General features: G+C 38.7%; 1 protein-coding gene across 6 annotated transcripts in view; it reads left to right on the top strand.

The window, feature by feature from the left end:
* FIGN (fidgetin, microtubule severing factor) overlaps window positions 1-19,659 on the top strand; it is a 116,385-nt gene that overhangs the window by 93,236 nt on the left and 3,490 nt on the right. For all 6 annotated transcript variants that reach the window (XM_077181495.1, XM_077181492.1, XM_077181494.1 and 3 more), the window contains one exon: window positions 13,523-19,659. This exon is cut by the window's right edge and continues 3,490 nt beyond it. In XM_077181495.1, coding sequence (XP_077037610.1) covers window positions 13,531-15,771 — 2,241 coding nt within the window. In that variant the 5' untranslated portion in view covers window positions 13,523-13,530 and the 3' untranslated portion in view covers window positions 15,772-19,659. The remainder of the gene's footprint in view (window positions 1-13,522) is intronic.

Below are 19,659 nucleotides of genomic sequence, written 5' to 3' on the forward strand. Positions count from 1 at the left end.
GCACTTCTTTCCAAAGTCTTGGCCGCCAACACAAACCTTGTCCAGCAGTATCTCTAGTAAGCAAAACAACATTTGCATCCCTATGTATTTCTCCTAGTGGGAGAGAAAAAGGTTGTCTCGGTCATTTCTTATTGATAACTTTAAATATTATGTCAAGCTGAAATCAATCGTATGAGAGAACAGAAGCTATTCCTCAAGATTTACTCTGGATATTTAATTAGTTGGAGTTTATACATGCAATTTATTTTCTTTTTTGCCACTTTCAGCATTTGTTAGGTAGTAGTATTGATGGGACGAGTGTGGCAAGGTGTACGTCTGGTTAAATTGAACCTTCCATCGATGAAAACTTAGCTTTTGTGGGGGGCTTTTATGAATAATATATGTCACAATATTACATTTTCAAAGCTGTGGTATTCTTTATGTTAAGAATTTGGGGGGTTTTGGTGCTAAGTAGATATTAGGACTTGCTAGTATGTGAAACATGTAGGAGAAAACAGCATTAGCTATATATATGTGTGTGTATATATATATATATATATACATTTATTAGAGCTCCATAATTTTATTTTGAAATCAAGCAATTTGCTGTTTTTTCTCGAGCATTTTCAGCTTTTACTGTGGAAAGAGAGCTGACAATTGTTTTTTCAAGTATGTCTTGTTATTGGCCATTTTTGTTCATTATTATTCAGAGGGTGACAACAACATTTATTATTTGTATATTAATGACTGGAATTCTTAAGAGATGGACGAGCAGTCAAACAAAGCTAGGTGGAATTAACTTTATGCATGCTTTGTAGTTGATACTGGACTCACAGTACTCTGTGCATTCCCTAAATACTCTCTGATTAAGTATCATTTATAGACCTAATCCAGCCTCACACAGTCTTTTTAAGCAGTTTTGAAATTTCCTCTGGAAATATTGAACCCCAAGTATTTTCAAATATATTTTCATGGGGCAGAAAGTCTATATTGCAGTAAATATCTATCATCACAGCTACCAATTCCTTGAGCTTAATTATGACACTACTAAATGTGAAAATCTATTCAGTGCTAGGAACACTTTTCACATTACATTCACGCTAAAGATTGGCTGTTAAGAGCTCATTACTGGTAGTTTTCTAAAGAGTGGTTTATTAAACACTGTTACCTAATAAGCATCTTTGGTGGTGCAAATTGCTGAAAACAGTAATGAGTCTGATTAGACTTCATTTCAATTACGACAGCTTGTCTACTAGCAAAAAAAAAAAAGAGGAAAAAAGGGGAAAAAAAAGAAATCTCTCCTTGATGCTTTGGAATCTGGCTACAAGGCATTAGATGGTTTAAAAGGAGAATGCCACCTCTGTGTTTCCTTTCCACAGTTCAGTTATGAATAGAGAGCTGTCCAAGTAACCATCCAATTTAACACATTGGAAAACTAGATGGGCAGTGTTGGAAGCACAATCCTGTTTGCTTAAAAATTCTACAAAGGCTTTTCAGTTAGTATATCTAAATAGGGTCATATTTAGGTTTCCTCTGCTTCCCTTGTGTAATAATATAAAACTGTAAGAAGAGAGAAAATTAAAATTATTCACTCCTACCTGCTTTGCAGAGGCTATGCATTTCTCTGATTAGTGTAATGCACCTTTCAATTGTTATCTGTACATCTTCTGCAGATCTGTAAATATTTTACATGCAACCACAAAACTCTCACAGTGTTCACAAAACCTCATAATTCAATCTGGTCTTTGTTTTAACTTTAATTTTTTTTTTCTCGAGTAGAAACAACTTTTAATAAATGCTTACTACTGATATCATACTTCAGTGAATATCTATTTATTTATAAACTTAATTCTTGATGCTAAGTGATGCTAAGTTTAATTATATTAGTGCTAAGCACTCTTTAAATGATTCTTAGATGCTACTTACACATTATGGATAAAAAGAGAAGTGTTAATAGAAAAAATAATTTAAGCTTATAATTGCTGAATACTTAGTAAGATTCTAGTGTTCCTGATGATAGTGTGTAGCATTTTTAATACTAAATCTATGTGGATGCACTTTTCTAATATTATGTAATACAAAATTAGATGGAGACTTTTGTAACTTGAACCTTGTAATAAAGTATGCCTGGAGAAATAGCGGAAGGGGAATGTGCAGGGAAGGATGCAGGGCTGCTGAAGGCAGTTTGTTGGACTGGTGTCTCAAAATGTGGCTGAAATCAGACACAGTCCTGTCAGTTTACAGCAAATTTTAGGAAGGCTCACATTCAATAAAGTTTGAATGCCACCTAATTAGACATAGGAAATTAATCAGAAACCGAGCTAGTGCAATGAATATCAGAACTCTCTATCAAGATCTTAATGAAATATTTTCTGTGATGAATTTTTATTAAGCACACGCCCCAAACCCCAAACACTGGTGAATAAAATATAATTTATGTAATTAACACATTTTAATGTGGCACATTTATCTCCTTTGCATTAAATTGTAAGCTTCAGTAGTTCTTCTGACTTCAAACCAGAGAAGTGACAGAAGAATTAAGCCCATGAACCTGGGGTCTAAATATCTTGCATGTCCCCAAAACCCCTTTTTGGCTCCTTTTTGTGATGTTACCTTTCTGCCTTGTTTTTGACATTCTTACAGTTAGCTGTTATGTATTGTATGTATTTTGTGAGGAGACTTTCATCAGTGAGCATCATCAAACATCAAGTAAAATAGTGGGGAGGCGGGGGGGAGTTGGGTTTTTTTTAGCAGCATGCAAACACAAGTGCTATTATTCTGCTATACAAATGTGTGCCTGTAGCGCGCTTTGAGATGCTAATCAGTGGAGCTTGACTTCTGTACCCTGAAGCAAATTTTAAAAGTATTTCATCATTAGGTGACTACATATGCAATAAGGCTATGGACAAAATTACAGAAAAATAACACAGATTATTGTTATTTTAGCTATCAATAGAACTCAGCTAGTTACTGATACAATCATTGCATGGTTTAGATTTTTGTTGTATCTTGAAAGCTGTTTACAGAAATGGCTAAATTTGTGTGATAGCTGCAAAGGAGTATGACGTTTTATCATCTGGGCTCTATAATTTCTTTCTGTTTTTAAAACCAGCACTTTTTTTTTTCTGCCCTCTTTTTCTGCTTGTGCACCCTCCCAGTGACACCCTGTGTGTCTTTGGACATGGCTTAACTTTTCCTGTTGCAGGATGAATTTTACTTTATTTTTTGAGAAAGGAGAACCAAGATCTAGTATGACGAGTTAGTCTCTTTTCCTTACCACTCTCTCCAGGAATATGGAAATAATATCAGCATACACAGAGTTCAATTTCTCAGTTGAGACATTCTCTCTCTGGTGCCCTGGTGCCTGTGTGTCTAAAATATATAAATAGAGAGAGAGAGAAAGAGAGAGAGAGAGATTTCTATATTTGTCTATAGAAAATTCCCTGTTCCTCCTTTCCCTGTCCCCCAGATAATTTGTCAAGCCAACTGAACAATCTATATAGTTCCTTTCAAATGCTCAGGAAATAATACAGTAAGTCCCAAACCAAGAGCATGCAAAAAATTGGCTATATTCCATTTTTCAGTAGCTAATTCAGATACATTTTATTGAGTGAGCAAGAAAGAATCTCTGGAATTTGTGAAATACAGTAATTGAAAGGTTTAAGTGGGGGAAAGATTTATCTCAGCTTAGTTTTTCTAGGATGTCAGTTCTTTGGTTGTGCTTCTGCTTTTAATCTTGTTTCTCTGCTTTGGGGGGAGCAGGAAGGAAAGGCAGGGTCAGCTGCTCGCACAGCCGAGCCGGGGAAGGAGCTGTGCCGGAGCTCTTTTTTCCTTAGGAGCATGATTAGTGCAGTTCTGATGACTTCGCTTAGGTGTTCCCTACCCTGGGAAGGAAATCTCACCTTCCATGTGGTAACATCATCCCTTCCTACAACAAGGTGATCTCCCATGTTGTAATACAGACGTTGTTGTTTGTTTGGGTTTTTAATGGAGACCCCAAATCAGTGTACAGGTTGATAATACGATCCTTGTGCACAGGATCTTCTCAGTGGAAAGGCAGTGTGTGCCAGCAGTAGCTGCTCTGATGCGTAGAGAGAGAAATGTGTGTGATGTGTGTCTGGTACGATGGGAAAAAGGGAGAGAGTGGATGAGCTCTGCTAAGAGCTCCCTGCTCTTAATCCTGGGCCATGTCAGGAGCATTCTAAAGCAGTTTATCTTCATATGTCGTCTTGTATATAAGAAACAACACTAAACCCACCAAAACTCATTTCATATGTAGCTTTTTCCACAGCCTTCAGATCAAAGTTATTTTCTTCAGGCTGGACTAAATTATACACAGGTCCCAGGAGTGAAGGACACTGAATTAATGCACTATGTCAACCAGTCCTGGTTATAGAATATTTTTACTGAAGTGTGAGACGCAACATCTCTTTACTATTTCATTAAAAATTAATGTGCAGATTGCCAAAAAGCATAAATAACATAAACAATTTTTGTGAAAGCTTTGTATACTGTGGACACATGTTAAGGATTTTTTTTTTCCTTGAGTATCAGATTACTTCTATATATACATTTAATCAGTATTTGTTCTCATTTAGCTAATTAGCAGAGGTACTCTAATCTGTAAAGCAACTGTTCATACCTATCCGACAAGGGTAGGTTTTGAAATAAGTGCTTTAAAAGGAAAGCAGTATTCCTGATTCCAAGCTGGAGCATTGTGCTACTGGCCCATATAAATTTGCTTTTTCACTTATGTTAGTTGAATGTAATGCGTCAAACCTAAATACAATTATTTGAAATTTACTGAAATTGAACTTTACTTTCATGTTTGTAAAACAAATAGAGCTGACTAGATGAATCTCTGGAATTAAACTTTTGTTGCTATACATAAAGCTGTGAAATACATACCTACTTTTTTTAGATGTGTTGAGTGAAAAATATATTAAAATAATATTATCATGGAATTTATACAGAGTACTGCTGCTGTTAATTGAAGGGAAATATATTTTAAATTACTCTTGCTGTCTAAGTTGATCTTATGTTTTAAAGCAAGGTGATTTTCTAACGTTTTGGAACAACATGATATAAAAATAATTCAGCATCAGTTAAATCTGTATTTATTGTGCACCCACTTTGTTCAAATAAAGTATGTCCCTGTATAGCAGTTTTAACCCCATTTATCCTCATGCACAAGTGCTCACCTGTTATTTACTCACATAAGAGAAGGTCGATACTGAAGAACAAGGGGAGTGCTCTGCTGTGACATAAAACATACATATTCATTAGCTCTGCTGTCCCTTTGGACACTGTGGTATGTCCTGATGATCTTCATTTGGCAAAAGGAAGTGAGCTTAAGAAGGAAATTGTCTTAATGGATTTATGATACATGAGAAAAGGGTTTTAAAAAAGCTTTATTAGTGGCAAGGAACCAAAGCAATAATTCTAAGGGTGAATGAAAGAGTAAAAGGAAATGATTTGCTAAAGCATGATTAGCAACAGAAATGGAAAAATAACAGAATCCAGTATTTGAAAATTAGAATTTTCAGATATTAGAGGTTTTTTTTTTTTCCTAGAAGCTTTTAGGTCAAGATCCAAATGTTCCATGACAGGCTCCCTAGTGCTGAAAATTTATTCCTTTTGCCTCTCACTTACTTGCTAAAAAACAAGTTCAGGGTTTTGTGTTTCACCTGCTTCAGCTGATTACGTGAGAAACACGATAAAGCGTGAAGGTATTTTGTCTGCTCTGCTTTTAAGGATTTGTGTTATGCTCTTTCAAGGTAAATGTGCCTCAAACTCCACTTCTTGAAGAAAAACCAAATAAAAGGCTACTTCTGCTATTTTGTTGCCTAAAAAGAGAGTATGCATTTTTCTGCACTTCTAAAAGCTTCAGTTGGGTTTATTTGAGCCTTGAAATAAGCACTTCAGTGGGAGCACAATCACAGTCCAAGTCTAAAATATTTTGCATTTTCAAATATGCATAAATACTTGTGTCAAATGACCAAACTCTGTATTAATTCATTATTATATTTTATCATGTGAATATTCTAATTCTCAGAATTAGAATACTAGTTATCCTAAGTCGGTTATATTGATTTTCATGTTTATATGGGCATAAATTGCAGATTATGTGGTGTATGAAATCTTTTAAAAATACATTATGGCTATAAGTGTCTGTTTGGTTGACTGCAAAAAGTTATTTTTTTTCATGTAAGTTATGCTTACATTTGTTTACAGCTATTGTTTTTCCGAGTATTCTCTCAGAAATTATTAGTATCTTATTCATTTGGCACTGACAAAGCATGCTAAGTCTTTTAAAGGCATGGTACTGTTCAGAGCTACTTGACCAAAACAGCTTAAAAATGTAAATCCTGGCCAGAGGAAGCATCATAATAGACTAAAAGAAAATTCAGTTATGTTTTTGTTAGTGTGTTTTCTAGTTGGTTTAGAAAAGTGTTATGAGCAAATTAGTATGGTGAGGGCAAACTGACATAATAAAATATTTCAAAGATAAAGTGCATTTAATCACAAATAGGACCAATCCTCTACATAGATGGGTTCCAAAGCACATGCATAAATGGTTTTACATTTGGTACACGGTGATCATGCATCAGTGTGATTACACAGCAAGGATGTTTTTGTGTCAGGGACTGCTGCTGCAGAGAAACCAGCACCTGTGAGGTAGGCAGAGGACTGGGAGGTCCCGGGAGTGCCCCAGGAACAGCTCCAGTCCCCACCAGCCGCGTCTGCAGCTGCTGCAAGCCTGGCCTCTGGATCCAGCCTGCTTCTGCTGGCAAAATATGCCAGTGTCATCTCTGGTCATAGTTTCCCTTTGCTTGCTTGACTATTACTTCTCTTTACTTCTGTTTTTCAGGCCTTTGAAGCTAATGGATCTTCTAAAGGCTGTTTAGCCAGAAATGTCTTTGTGACTATCAAAGGCTGCTTTATGTAAATGGCAGGGAGGGGGCTTGTGGGAAGAGAACTCATTTGCTGTAGACGTATTGCAATTTGCTGTTGTAAGGTGTGAAAGTGTGGTTTTAGAAGAATAATCATTTGACAGTATTAAAGTTAGATAATTGGGGTGTATCAGTTTGGAATTAGTTTTTAATTTTGTAATTTGTTTTTTAACCATTCCAGTTTCACATAAAATATGTTGCATTTTTCTTAACTGCTTTCATCTTTAAGTGCTGTTGACATATATGTGATCCTCAATATTACTCGTGATTTAAGTGTTTTGTTTTAAAGATTGAAATGCTTTCACTATCCTTGCTAGATGGAAATCATGTTGTAAATACCCTGCCAACAGCGTGCTCCCACTGATGTGTAGGGCTTGCATATATAATAAGAGGAAGAACAGACCCCTACTAAGAAAATGCGGAGAGCATTTTCCAGGCCTTTTTTGTGAGTTTGTGGCTGCCACTTACTGAAAAAAGCTTACAAAGTTGGGACTGTACAGCTGGGCATCTCAGTTGGAGGCTCATCCTCCCAGTGAGTCCTTTGACGTCAAAGGAGTTCCTCATGGACTAGAGCAGAGGTCTTCACTGAGTAATTAGAAAATAAATGTGGGAATCATTTTCTTTCCTTTTTTTTTTTTCCTGCAAAACATAATTAGCTCAATCCACTCTTCAAAATCCCTCCTGTTTCCAATTAAGAGAGATCAGTTGCGCTATCTTCAAACAGCTGAAATTACACTTATTAATAAAAAATTGAGTGTAAGAGAATTGTTTTATCTTGAATTAATTTTTATTATTATGGGACATGTGACAGTATACAGTCTTATAAAATATTATCAGATTTAGTACAAATCCAGGGAGCTGTGTGTCCTACATCTTGAACAGCGGTTACAGCATGACTCATTTATTCAGCTCTGCCTCATACTTGAGAAGGACTTTAAAATGTGACTTTAGGGCCTGATCCTCAAGGTACTAACACCTTCAGCCCACACTGGAGTAAGGGGTTTGAGGCGTATTGGTATGTTCCTAATGAAACAGGTATTCAAGTCAGTGGCTCTTTTGGCAGAGCCAATCTCCTTGTGTCCACAAGAAGCAAACCCTTGGCTAAAATCATTGTGATCTGTTGTGTAAATACTCAGTGTCTTGAATAACTGGGAACAGGGCTGAGGGTAGTAGTTCAGTGGGCAGGGACAGTTTTTGGGGTCCTAGGCTAAATGTGTAAACAATCCAAAGTGATGGAGTTCACATGCACTTTTAAGTCTAGAGGGAAAATGGTTGGTGGTATTTGGAGCTGTGGTTCTGGAGTTGTTTCCTTCCTTGCAGCAGTGTGCTCCTAGCTGCCTGCTATGGGCACTTGGCAGAAGCATCCATTTGCTTTCACCCCTGGTGCAGTGCAGCCCTTTTCAACAGTACATTAGGCAGTCGCTCAGATCATGTTTAACAACGGGCCTAAAGTTAAGAACCTGCTTGACTCCTGATGCTTGCAAAGGAAGCTTCAGATTTGTGCTAGGTAGGACCTATGCACTGCAGGGGTGAATGGGGCAGGAAAAGAGAGACCACAAGAAGAGAAGAATTATTTTCTTTTGCCTCGGGTATGTTGAAGGAACAGTTGAAGGCCCCTGATCCAAACTGAAACTTTGGTAGCTGGTTGGGAAGGTTGGTGTACTGCCTTGCTTCTAGTGCCTTGTGCACAGCAGCTCTGGGACATTTAGGTTTTTTACACCAACATCTGTAGAAGTGCAGTGCAATCTCTTCCAGTATCTTCAGAAACCCACAGCTGCATATGATTTAAATTTAGTTTGATTATTTTATTAGAGGTGTGAATAGGTGAGAGTTTTACTAAAGTCCCAGCATCCTTTCTCTAAAGCACATTGTTGCTAGGCAAGTTGGTGAGTTGGGGCACTGTAAATCCTTTGTGGTGGTATTACCCAGTGTCGTCCTATTTCTGGACCATATTTCCATGCCTATTTTCAACAGAAACCCTTGTATTTAAATTGAAAGCAAAGGCTAGTTATTTATCTTTTTTGACAGATATTATCCTGTATGGGGATGAGAAGTTTTGACCTGGTACTGAGGGGACCAGCACTGGGGGTTCTTTGTATGCACAAAGTCATCTCAGCTCCCAGCAGGATCAGGCCCTCTTGGACAGGATGTTGCTTGTTCCTTTTTATGTTTGGATTGCAATGTTAGTTTTTCATAACTCTGGATTTTTTTTCCTTTTTGTTTGGTTTTTTTTTCTTTGTTTATTTTTAATTTGAATTAATATAACTGAATATTTAAGTGGCTTTTGGCCATACGGAATTATTATATGTGCAACTGATGAAGTATTGTGTATTAGATTCTCCATTTTCAGGCTAAGTGCACAATATTAGAAGGGGAAATATGGTTGAACACTTAGTTTGAAGTAATTCCATAATGAAATTGATGAAATTGTAGACTATAATTACTTTAAATGTAATCTGGATAGATCCAACTGTAAGAATTATGGAACAGGAATGTATAGCAAGGTGTCAGGACAAGGAAAAACAGATACTGCTAAAATAGCCTACACTGCCTATCTATATAATGTATTAAATTTATCTTAAAAGCAATTCTCTGGTAAGTACATACCTGTACTTAAAGAACAGAGCCCTTTCCTTTTGCCTTTTACAACCCATACTAGCACACTTTACACAGTTCAAAAATGTTGATAGTTCAGAGGATTCCTAAGTTAGCAAAGTGGGATTTTTAATGCATTCAGCCTTGCGTTGCTTCTGGATTTTCAGAAAGTTATTAACCAAATACACTATCTGCAACACTGTGGTTTATATCAGAGTTTAAATTACACTAAATAAAAAAATGTGACCTCTAAATGTGCCCTGATTTACCTGATTTTAGATGTTTATATCAGCATTTGGATTCCTAACAAAAAAAATGCAGAAATATGTATCAGCTCAAACAAAAAGCAGTTAATAAAATACAATTTGAAATATGGAGAGGAAGTGGCTACAAACATTAAGCAATTTGGGGCTGATGGTGGGCAGAGGGAAGGGGAATGTTTGCATAATTAAAAATTGCAACAGCTGCTGCTGCTTCATTTTTTCTCCTAAATCACACATTTGACTTTTGTCAAACAATTTGTGAACTATTATCAAATAGAGTCAAACCTAGCGAAAGTTTTCTGCTTTTTCAATTAATATCAAATTGAGGAAATGGCTCTTTGTGCCCCCCAGTCCAGACCATTCCAGCAGACTTCATGTAAATTCAGATTTCTTCACTGCTTACTAATGCAAAAAATATGCTTATGGTTAACTATTAACCTATGCTTCCAAATAACACTAATGATTGCGATGTGCTGGAATAAATGCTCATGTTTCATGGGATGAGAACAGTCCTGTTCTCTTAAGCTTATCTAATCAAAGCCTAATCCTGCCTTTACAGCCTTTGTTAAATGCACTGGTATTTAATATGCATCAATAAATAAACTTTCAATTATTGTTCAGTGAGCATATCCAAAGATAGCATGACAGTGTGAAACTACTGGTCTATCTAGCAATTATTCTAAATAAAGAATGCCAATGATGTGATTTTTCCCTCCTCTTATAATAGATAATTTAGATTTTCTGACATTCTTTTGCAGCCTCATAATAAGGAAAAGAAATTAATCTAGACAAATAAAATTCAAAGAATTGAATTCTTGCATGATCGAAATACATCATCCCCACTGTGACTATAAATTTAATTATTTTATTTTAAAAACGCATGATCCATTCTAAATAAAAAAAGACCAATTGATGAAATTTTTAAAGTATTTGTGAAAGGTATTTTGAAAAGCTTACAGAGTAGGTAGTGTGTGAGGTTGTTGAGCTCTGACCCAGTGCATTCTTTTATCTCTTTAAATTGAACAGGCTTTCTTATAGAAGCAGTTAAAAACAATGTGCCAAAAGCATATTCATTAACTACAGTACAAATACAGCCCTGTCAGGTTCTTTGCTCCATCCATGTCTATTTTGCCTTCTTTTTCCAAAGTTTCACTGCTGCTTTAGTGCTTTCTTTGCAAAGAGTCTTTCCCATGGCATCTGTTCGTTAGTATCTAGTGAAACATCAACCTACTCAAGTTTTTCTGCGTCTCTGTAACAGAAGCTTTCAGTGTTTTGGTAACCTTATAAGCAAAACATTGCAGAACACAGATAGGTTTTGCTTGTTTGTTGGCTTTGTTTGACTTTTTTTTTTTTTTTTAAATAGGGCAGTGAACTTGCATGCTGTCATGCAGTTCTACGTTACAGGAACATTAATAATTTTGGGTTTTAAAAAACTTGTAGTATTTCTCATGACATTAGAATAATTTCAGATACTGATTACTGGCAATTACTGGCTCTTGGTGATTTATTCTTCAGATTTCCAGCAGATTTTAACAAAGTGTGATTTCTAGAAACTTCTGATAGTTTCTCATTAAAATTGCATTTTTTAAATGCAGTTATTTAAATACGTGATTTCTATAATTTCTCCCAATTTCGTGATATACTTATTCCCTCTGAAAGGTAACAGTTGAAACATCAGAAACAATTAGCAAAAAATATTATATTAATGCTAAATGATAGAAATAAATCTGACAAAACCTCAGTCTAAAAGCTGCATTTGTCAAAAGCACTTCTCTGAATTAACTTTTCTAGGATAACTGTATAACTGTTAACAGACATTTTTATCAAGTTGTCAAAGTGTTTGAAAAATGAGAAAGAGAATGTTCAGGGATAAAAAAATCCACAAGTAATCAATGGCATGCTCAGGGGGAGATTTACTAGTTGGACTAGTTGTACTAATAAAATATAAGGCTCAATTAAAGGTACTTTGCCATTTTCAGCCTAAATTTAAATGATTTGGTGATTTGCAAATACATGAATCCAAAAAAGAAAAAAGAGAATCCAAATGCAAATGAGTGCAACCACAATAAAATATAATTGCAAATGAATCTGTTGCTTTATTCATTTATTGTGTAATTACTGCAATCCTTCCCACCTTGTTTTCAGTATTTCTTAATCATTAAGTCGGAAGCATGACAGCAGTGCCAGCCCTGGCATGATTCTCTTTGACTAAAACCTTGTAAATTAACACAATTAGCACAGCATCATCCTGCTAATTAACTTCCAGTGTCTAGTGCAGTGGTTTTGCAAACAAGGAAGAGGGAGTCAGAAGGGAATAAACATGCCATTCTGTTACCAAACTGTGTGCTGTGTTAGGTTTAGCTCAGCGAGGCTAAGCTGGCCATGTCAGATGCCAGAGTCAGGCAATGAAGAGCTAAAGGGGTTGGGGAGAGAAACAGGAGGGGGTAGAAGCTGTCAAAATAGACTGCAGTAATTCAGAGGGGAGCTAGTGCCACAGATGCTTCATTTCGACTGGGCCTCCTCCTTATCAGGGAATCTGTGCCAGAGGGCACAAGACTGTTTGCAAAAATCACTTTTGGTAATACGAGAGAGATTAAGGAGGTCTATTTGATACAGCTGTTCAAAACCCAGCAATGTGTCTACCATGCATAGGTACAAGTTGGAGGGGGTTATCTTAATTTTTGTAAATTGCTCTTACCTAGTGCAGTGAGTTACAAAGAGGAGGGATAATTCACATCATATTATTAAAATATTAATTGCTTCAAAATTACATTTTCTCTTCTTTTTTTGTAATTATAGGTTTGGTTTTGGCTTTGTATTGTTTGTTTTGGGTTTTTTTATAGCTAGCTGTGGAAGCCAGAGAACTTTTAGGGACTTAGCTTCATTTCTTTTTCTTTTTCTTCATCCTTTTTTTTTTTCCCTCTTATTTTTTTTCTTTAACCCTCTTTCTTTGTACCCTGGAGGCTGTGAAGCAGAGGGGGGGGAAGAGAAAGCAAGCAAGGAGACCGACAGACAAGTCATGCTTGTTTTTTTTTTCCAGACCCTCAACAACAGAACTGAGAGGCAGAAAGGAGCCAGTTGTAATTCATACCGAGTTGTAGGCTTTGTGTGATGAAAGCGACAGAGCGCTGCCTGGGAGATTGCTTTGCTGCACTCCACGAAGCAGATTTGAAACTGTCGTGGACCACTTTAGATGAGAGTTGGATTATGGAATGACCTGCTATGTCTGTGTCATATTGTTCTGCGCAGGGTGCATTATACTCTGCTAACTAGGTGTTCAGTACCAAATAAGAGAGGTATCCTAGATGTGATCTGTCAGCTGTGTCTCATATTTTTATATTGGTTAAAATATAAAACTGAAACGGGGATGAAAGAGGACAGAGCAGTTGGATGCCTTGTATATTTACAGTAAATCTCCACTCTGAGTGTTTAAAATATACTGAGCTTTGTTTAATTACTTTGAGAGCTATAGCGTTACCTATATTTTTTAAACAAAAAGTTGCCCCCCCCTACTGAATTGGCAAAAAATTTGTCTATGCGTGTATGTGCCTGTAACAAACCAACCATACCACTTCTTAAGGGCATTACCTTTTCTTTCCTTAAGGACTCGTGCTGTTAGGTACAGTGTTTCAGAGCACTGAAGAAGTTCACAGACTGTATGTTTGAGAACTCATTTGAAAACATAAGGAAAAAGCTGAGGTCACTGTTAACTGTTGTTTCCTACTGCCCTAGGCTTGAAGATGCAGTGGACGCCGGAGCATGCCCAGTGGCCAGAACAGCACTTCGATATCACTTCAACCACCCGGTCCCCAGCCCACAAGGTGGAAGCCTACCGGGGGCACCTGCAGCGCACGTACCAGTACGCCTGGGCCAACGACGACATCTCGGCTCTGACCGCCTCCAACCTTCTGAAAAAGTATGCAGAAAAATATTCCGGGATTTTGGAAGGCCCGGCCGAGCGACCCATTCTCAGCAATTACTCTGAAGCTCCCTCAGGGCTGGTGAATGGTCGGAAGAATGAAAGTGAGCCTTGGCAGCCATCCTTGAACTCAGAGAGCGTGTATCCCATGAACTGTGTCCCAGATGTCATCACCGCCAGCAAAGCTGGGGTAAGTGCAGCCCTCCCTCCCACAGATGTCTCAGCCAGCATCGGGAGCTCTCCGGGGGTGGCCAGTAACCTGGCTGAACCCAGTTACTCCAGCAGCACCTGTGGAAGTCATACCGTTCCCAGTCTTCATTCAGGGCTCCCATCTCAGGAATATGCCACAGGATACAATGGCTCATATTTGCATACCAGTTACAGCGGTCAGCCAGCACCTGCACTTCCATCCCCTCATCCGTCCCCCTTGCACAGCTCGGGACTTTTACAGCCCCCACCACCGCCACCACCACCAGCCCTCGTCCCTGGCTACAACGGGACCTCCAATCTCTCCAGTTACAGCTACCCTTCCACCAGTTATCCTCCTCAAACTGCTGTTGGCCCTGGGTACAGCCCTGGGGGTGCCCCGCCACCCTCGGCTTACCTGCCTTCAGGAATCCCTGCTCCAACCCCTCTGCCCCCAACCACTGTCCCCAGCTACTCCTACCAGGGCCACGGTCTGACGCCAATCGCGCCGTCTGCCCTGACAAACAGTTCAGCCAGCTCTCTCAAAAGGAAAGCTTTCTACATGGCAGGGCAAGGAGAAATGGACTCCAGTTATGGAAATTACAGCTATGGCCAACAGAGATCTACACAGAGTCCAATGTATCGAATGCCAGACAACAGCATTTCAAATGCAAACAGAGGGAATGGTTTTGACAGAAGTGCTGAAACATCATCCTTAGCATTTAAGCCAACGAAGCAGCTAATGTCCTCTGAACAGCAAAGGAAATTCAGTAGCCAGTCCAGTAGGGCTCTAACACCCCCATCCTATAGTACTGCTAAAAACTCACTGGGTTCGAGATCAAGTGACTCGTTTGGGAAGTATAGCTCCCCAGTAATGAATGAGCACGGTGACGAGCACAGGCAGCTCCTCCCTCACCCAATGCAAGGCCCGGGACTTCGTGCAGCTACCTCATCCAACCACTCTGTGGACGAGCAACTGAAGAATACTGACACACACCTCATTGACCTTGTTACGAATGAGATTATCAACCAAGGACCTCCCGTGGACTGGAGCGACATTGCTGGCCTAGATCTAGTAAAGGCCGTCATTAAGGAGGAGGTTTTATGGCCAGTATTGAGGTCAGATGCATTCAATGGACTGACTGCTCTACCTCGGAGCATCCTTTTATTTGGACCTCGGGGAACAGGCAAAACATTAATGGGCAGATGTATAGCTAGTCAGCTGGGGGCCACGTTTTTCAAAATCACTGGCTCTGGCCTTGTCACAAAGTGGTTAGGGGAAGGAGAAAAAATTGTCCATGCCTCCTTCCTCGTGGCAAGGTGTCGCCAACCCTCGGTGATTTTTGTTAGTGACATTGACATGCTCCTTTCCTCTCAAGTGAGTGAAGAACATAGTCCAGTAAGTCGGATGAGAACCGAGTTCCTTATGCAGCTGGACACTGTACTGACTTCTGCTGAGGACCAAATAGTAGTAATTTGCGCCACGAGTAAACCAGAAGAAATTGATGAATCTCTTCGAAGGTACTTCATGAAACGACTTTTAATCCCACTTCCTGACAGCACAGCGAGACACCAGATAATAGTACAACTGCTCTCACAGCACAATTACTGTCTCAATGACAAGGAGGTTGCACTGCTTGTCCAGCGCACAGAAGGCTTTTCTGGACTAGATGTGGCTCACTTGTGTCAGGAAGCCGTGGTGGGCCCACTCCATGCCATGCCAGCCACAGACCTTTCAGCCATTATGCCCAGTCAGTTGAGGCCAGTTACATATCAAGACTTTGAAAATGCTTTCTGCAAGATACAGCCTAGCATATCTCAAAAAGAGCTTGATACATACGTTGAATGGAACAAAATGTTTGGTTGCAGTCAGTGATGCTACTTAAAAAAAAAAAAAGTAATGAATGTTGGCACACACAGAATCTGCTACATAGGGGTAGAGAACCCTTTTCAGTAGTGTTAAAATTGCAAAGGGTACTGGGAAGACTACGATTTACCTTGCCTCTAAAGAGCCAGGGTATACTTGAAGGAAAAGTGCATCAAACAAGAGCTGCTGATCTGAAAAAGCCACACATGACAGAAAGCGCATGTTGATGCTCAGTTCTGTTCAAGCTAGACAATACTCACCAAGGAGCAAGGTGCAAGTGGGTTGATTTCAGAAGGACATGAACCCTGTGTGTTGATTCCATTCTGCTGTTCTTGAGATTTAGTTGCTGTCAAGTGCCTGAAGTGGTGCTTTATTTTTTGTTTGCCTCACAATTACATTGGTGGCATGTGCTAATATAAAGAGCTTTAACTTCAAACATTATTGGACTAAAGAGATGAACGGTTGTGTTGCGACAGAGAGCCAGATTTTTGCTATTCTAAGAGCAACAGTATTCCTCAATCCTGTCTGTTCTGTGGTGTTAAACTAAGAACAGGTAAAACAGGGTAATGATAATCTGGACCTTAATTTCTGCAGTTCATTTCTTTTAATGTTCTGTCTGCAAAAACTCAGGAAAGTGATTGTGATTTGTACAGTACCTCAAAGGAATGTGTTGAAAGCACTATGTACTGCTGAGAGTTATAGGCTAGGCTTCAATGTTACTTTATATTAAATATGTATGTTTACCTCAACAATTGGAATATGGCAAGGAAAATTACTTTGAATGTATCCAGGAAAAAACTAAAGCGTGATATGACTGAAGCTTTACAGTTTTTAAAAATAGAAACAGAAGCGTTTCCCAGTGTTCAGGAATGGTTCTTTTGCCAATTTCTCACATCAAACCAGAGCAGAATGATTTTTCTTGTTGGTAAACTGTAAGAGTTTTCAGCATATTGCTCCTTGATAATAAGGTGATACAGTCTTTAGAAGGTGCATAGATGAATGAAAGAGCCACTTAATTGGTTTATGTTAGCATCTGAAACAGTCAAACGTAAGATTTGGTAGTATTCCGAGAGGCAAATTACCTTAAGCTGTGACGGCTGGCCTTTGTTGCATGGCTCCAGTCATAGTTTTGAGGCTATTTTGGTGAAGCTGTAGGGAGTGGAATCAGTGTAGGTTGCTGGCAGAGCTATGGGTTGCAGAGCTGTTTATAGCAGTGCAGTGGACTGTGACCAAACAAACAGTACAAATAACAAAGCAAAACTGAACCCTCAAAGTACATTTACTTCCCTTCCCAAACTGTAAAGTTGAGTTTTTGTTGTGTATGTATGGCTTCATTGTCCTTAATGCAATCTTCATTTAGCATCCATTAGAAATCTTTCAGGCTGGAGTGTGCCCACCATTATTTCTACCTCAGTTTTGTTACGTTTCTCTTGGAAAGCAAAGTAAGGAATAGGGCAAAAACCACCATCAACACAAGTCAGATTACATTAGGAATGCAAACCTGCTAAACAAGTTTCAGAGAGCTGCTGTTTTTTCCCCTGAAGTCAAGTTTTTCTCTGTGTTAGTGCTCTTTCTCCCTTCCTTTTTCCTCCCCCAAATATACATATTCTGGTGTCTTCCTTCTGGAAAGACTAGCTGGCATGTGTGGCATTTTGCTCAGTTCTCCCCCACCGCAGCCCCCCTTTCTTTTTATCCTTTAATGCTTTCCGTGCAACTCTTTTGGTGACAGCTGACTGATGTTGGGTAATATCTCTGAGCAAGAGCAGTGCATGTTGCAGCTGCCCAAAGCCTCTGCCATCACATGAACAAAACAGCCTTGCTTTTTTGAATGTATTTTTTTGTTTGTTTACTTTTAGAAAACAGTAACAAAACTGTTGCAAAGCACTGGCATTTAATGTTTCTCTTAAGTAATGTACGTCAAGACCATTAAATAAATGCACTGAAAAGCCCCAAGAAGAGAGATACCAATCTGTTACTAGGTCATGTTTGTCTTCTCAAAAATTGTACAGACCTTGTCCATTCTGTTAAATCAATGGAGACGTTTAGCGTTCAGAAAGCTAATGAGGGATTTTGTGATATTGCTGGAAATTTATGACTCTTGATTATTACTTTTCTTTATTTTTCTTTTAAGATATATATATATATATTTAGATAGAACATGCTAAAAACAGAGCAAATAAACCAAAATCTAATTTAAGATGGATTCCTGGTAAACATTTTGTCTATCTAAAACGTTATGTTTTAAGCATAAAAGTACCATTTTTAAAACAGTGCCTTTCATTAAGGATATAGAAAGTAAGACTTAAGTACATCACCTGCTTTTCTTCTTTTTTTTTTTTCTTTTCAACAGCAATTACAGTCTATGATCCTTGTTATGACCCAGTCTTTCTGCTTCCCCAAACCTCCACAGACTGCTTCTTCACCCTGGTCATTCCACCATCCTCATTTTTGGGAGATGCTGATGTCCCCATTAGCTGTAGGTTCACACTGATCACACTGGCAAGTACACTGTTGCAGATTGCTGACCCAATTTCTGTCTTAGACATTGCCTTTCATATCTGCTATTGAGCTGTGCTCGTTTAAAAGGCTCAGATAAGTTTGGATAAACTCTTTCTCCCAACTCTACTCCTAACAGATTTTTTTTTGCAGCTTGTAAAATAAGAACTACACACAGTGTTTTTTTCCTGCTCTTTTTATCCTGTAGCAAAACTAAAAGCAAACAAAATTATAGACAGTCCCTTTGGCTTCCAGCTTTAAGTCATTCTCTTTGAAAAGTCACTCTGGGAAATGGATTTTTCAAATGTTAACCAAAGTGAGAAAAAGGCAGAAACTGAAATGGTGTGAAAGATGCAGGTTCCACACACATGCTCACGTTGTCCAGGTCTCAATTCAGCTTTGGGGCAGCAGAAGTGCAAAACTTCACCCTATCAGAGCTGCTGTGAAGGGAGGAAAACAGAGCCAGATTGTTACCCAAATCTTTCCCTATCAGCAGCTGTCCTTGATATAGTTTTGGGAGAGTGTCTGTTGAATTTGGTGAGAGCTTGGCCAGGAACTGTTAACAGGAGGTACCTCAACCCTTCTTCAAGCTTGGTTTCTGGCCAGTCCTTTGATGGAATTCAGGCCCTAGCTGGCCAAATCCCCTGCTGTGTCCTGTCCTTCTTAATGTTTTCCTTCCTTCTCCCCCACATTCAGCCCCTGTTTTGTCCCTAATGAGCAGGTTTTGGCAGGCTGTTGGTCCTTCATCCTTCTCAGCAGCCCTCTAGTCAAAGAACATCCAGGAAGGCTGAAGCACGGTCCTGAACTTGAGCGGGCTCCGAAGGGTAGGACTGGTTTTGAGAAGAGAGACAAAATATGATTTAATGGTGTTTTCAGGATTAAATATTTGCTGGTCTTAGACATTTCCATGGTAGAAAACTGTTTGTTGTCCTTTACAATTGGACAAAGCTGGAGGCCCCTACCACAGAAATGTCCGATTGGTTGTCTGGGGCTTCCTGCCACTGGCACAACCTTGAATTTTAAGGAACCTGAAATGGTTAAAAAGCATCTGCTGTGTCAGGCTATCACTGCAGATGCTTTACGTCATGTTTTTATGTGTGGGTTCCATTCTGCATCAGCTCCTTTTCTTCCTTTTTCCCTTCAGTAACAATTCCTATAGCAACAAAAATAAAATAAATTGGAGGAATATTCCTGCAAGCTGAAGGATCAATATCAATTCAAGGAGGAGTTCATAATGACCTTATGTGCAACAGAAATGGAAATACTCTGTACTTCTGGCGTGTTTCTCTTCAAAATATTTAGAACATTAGTGACAATATATAAAAGTTTGCTGACTGAGCTGATCAATGGAATGTGAAGGCAGTTTACTTTAAGGCTATTTACTTTCACATGGATTATTTA

This window comes from Agelaius phoeniceus, chromosome 7, assembly GCF_051311805.1.
Source record: "Agelaius phoeniceus isolate bAgePho1 chromosome 7, bAgePho1.hap1, whole genome shotgun sequence".
Classification (NCBI taxonomy): Eukaryota; Metazoa; Chordata; class Aves; order Passeriformes; family Icteridae; genus Agelaius; species Agelaius phoeniceus.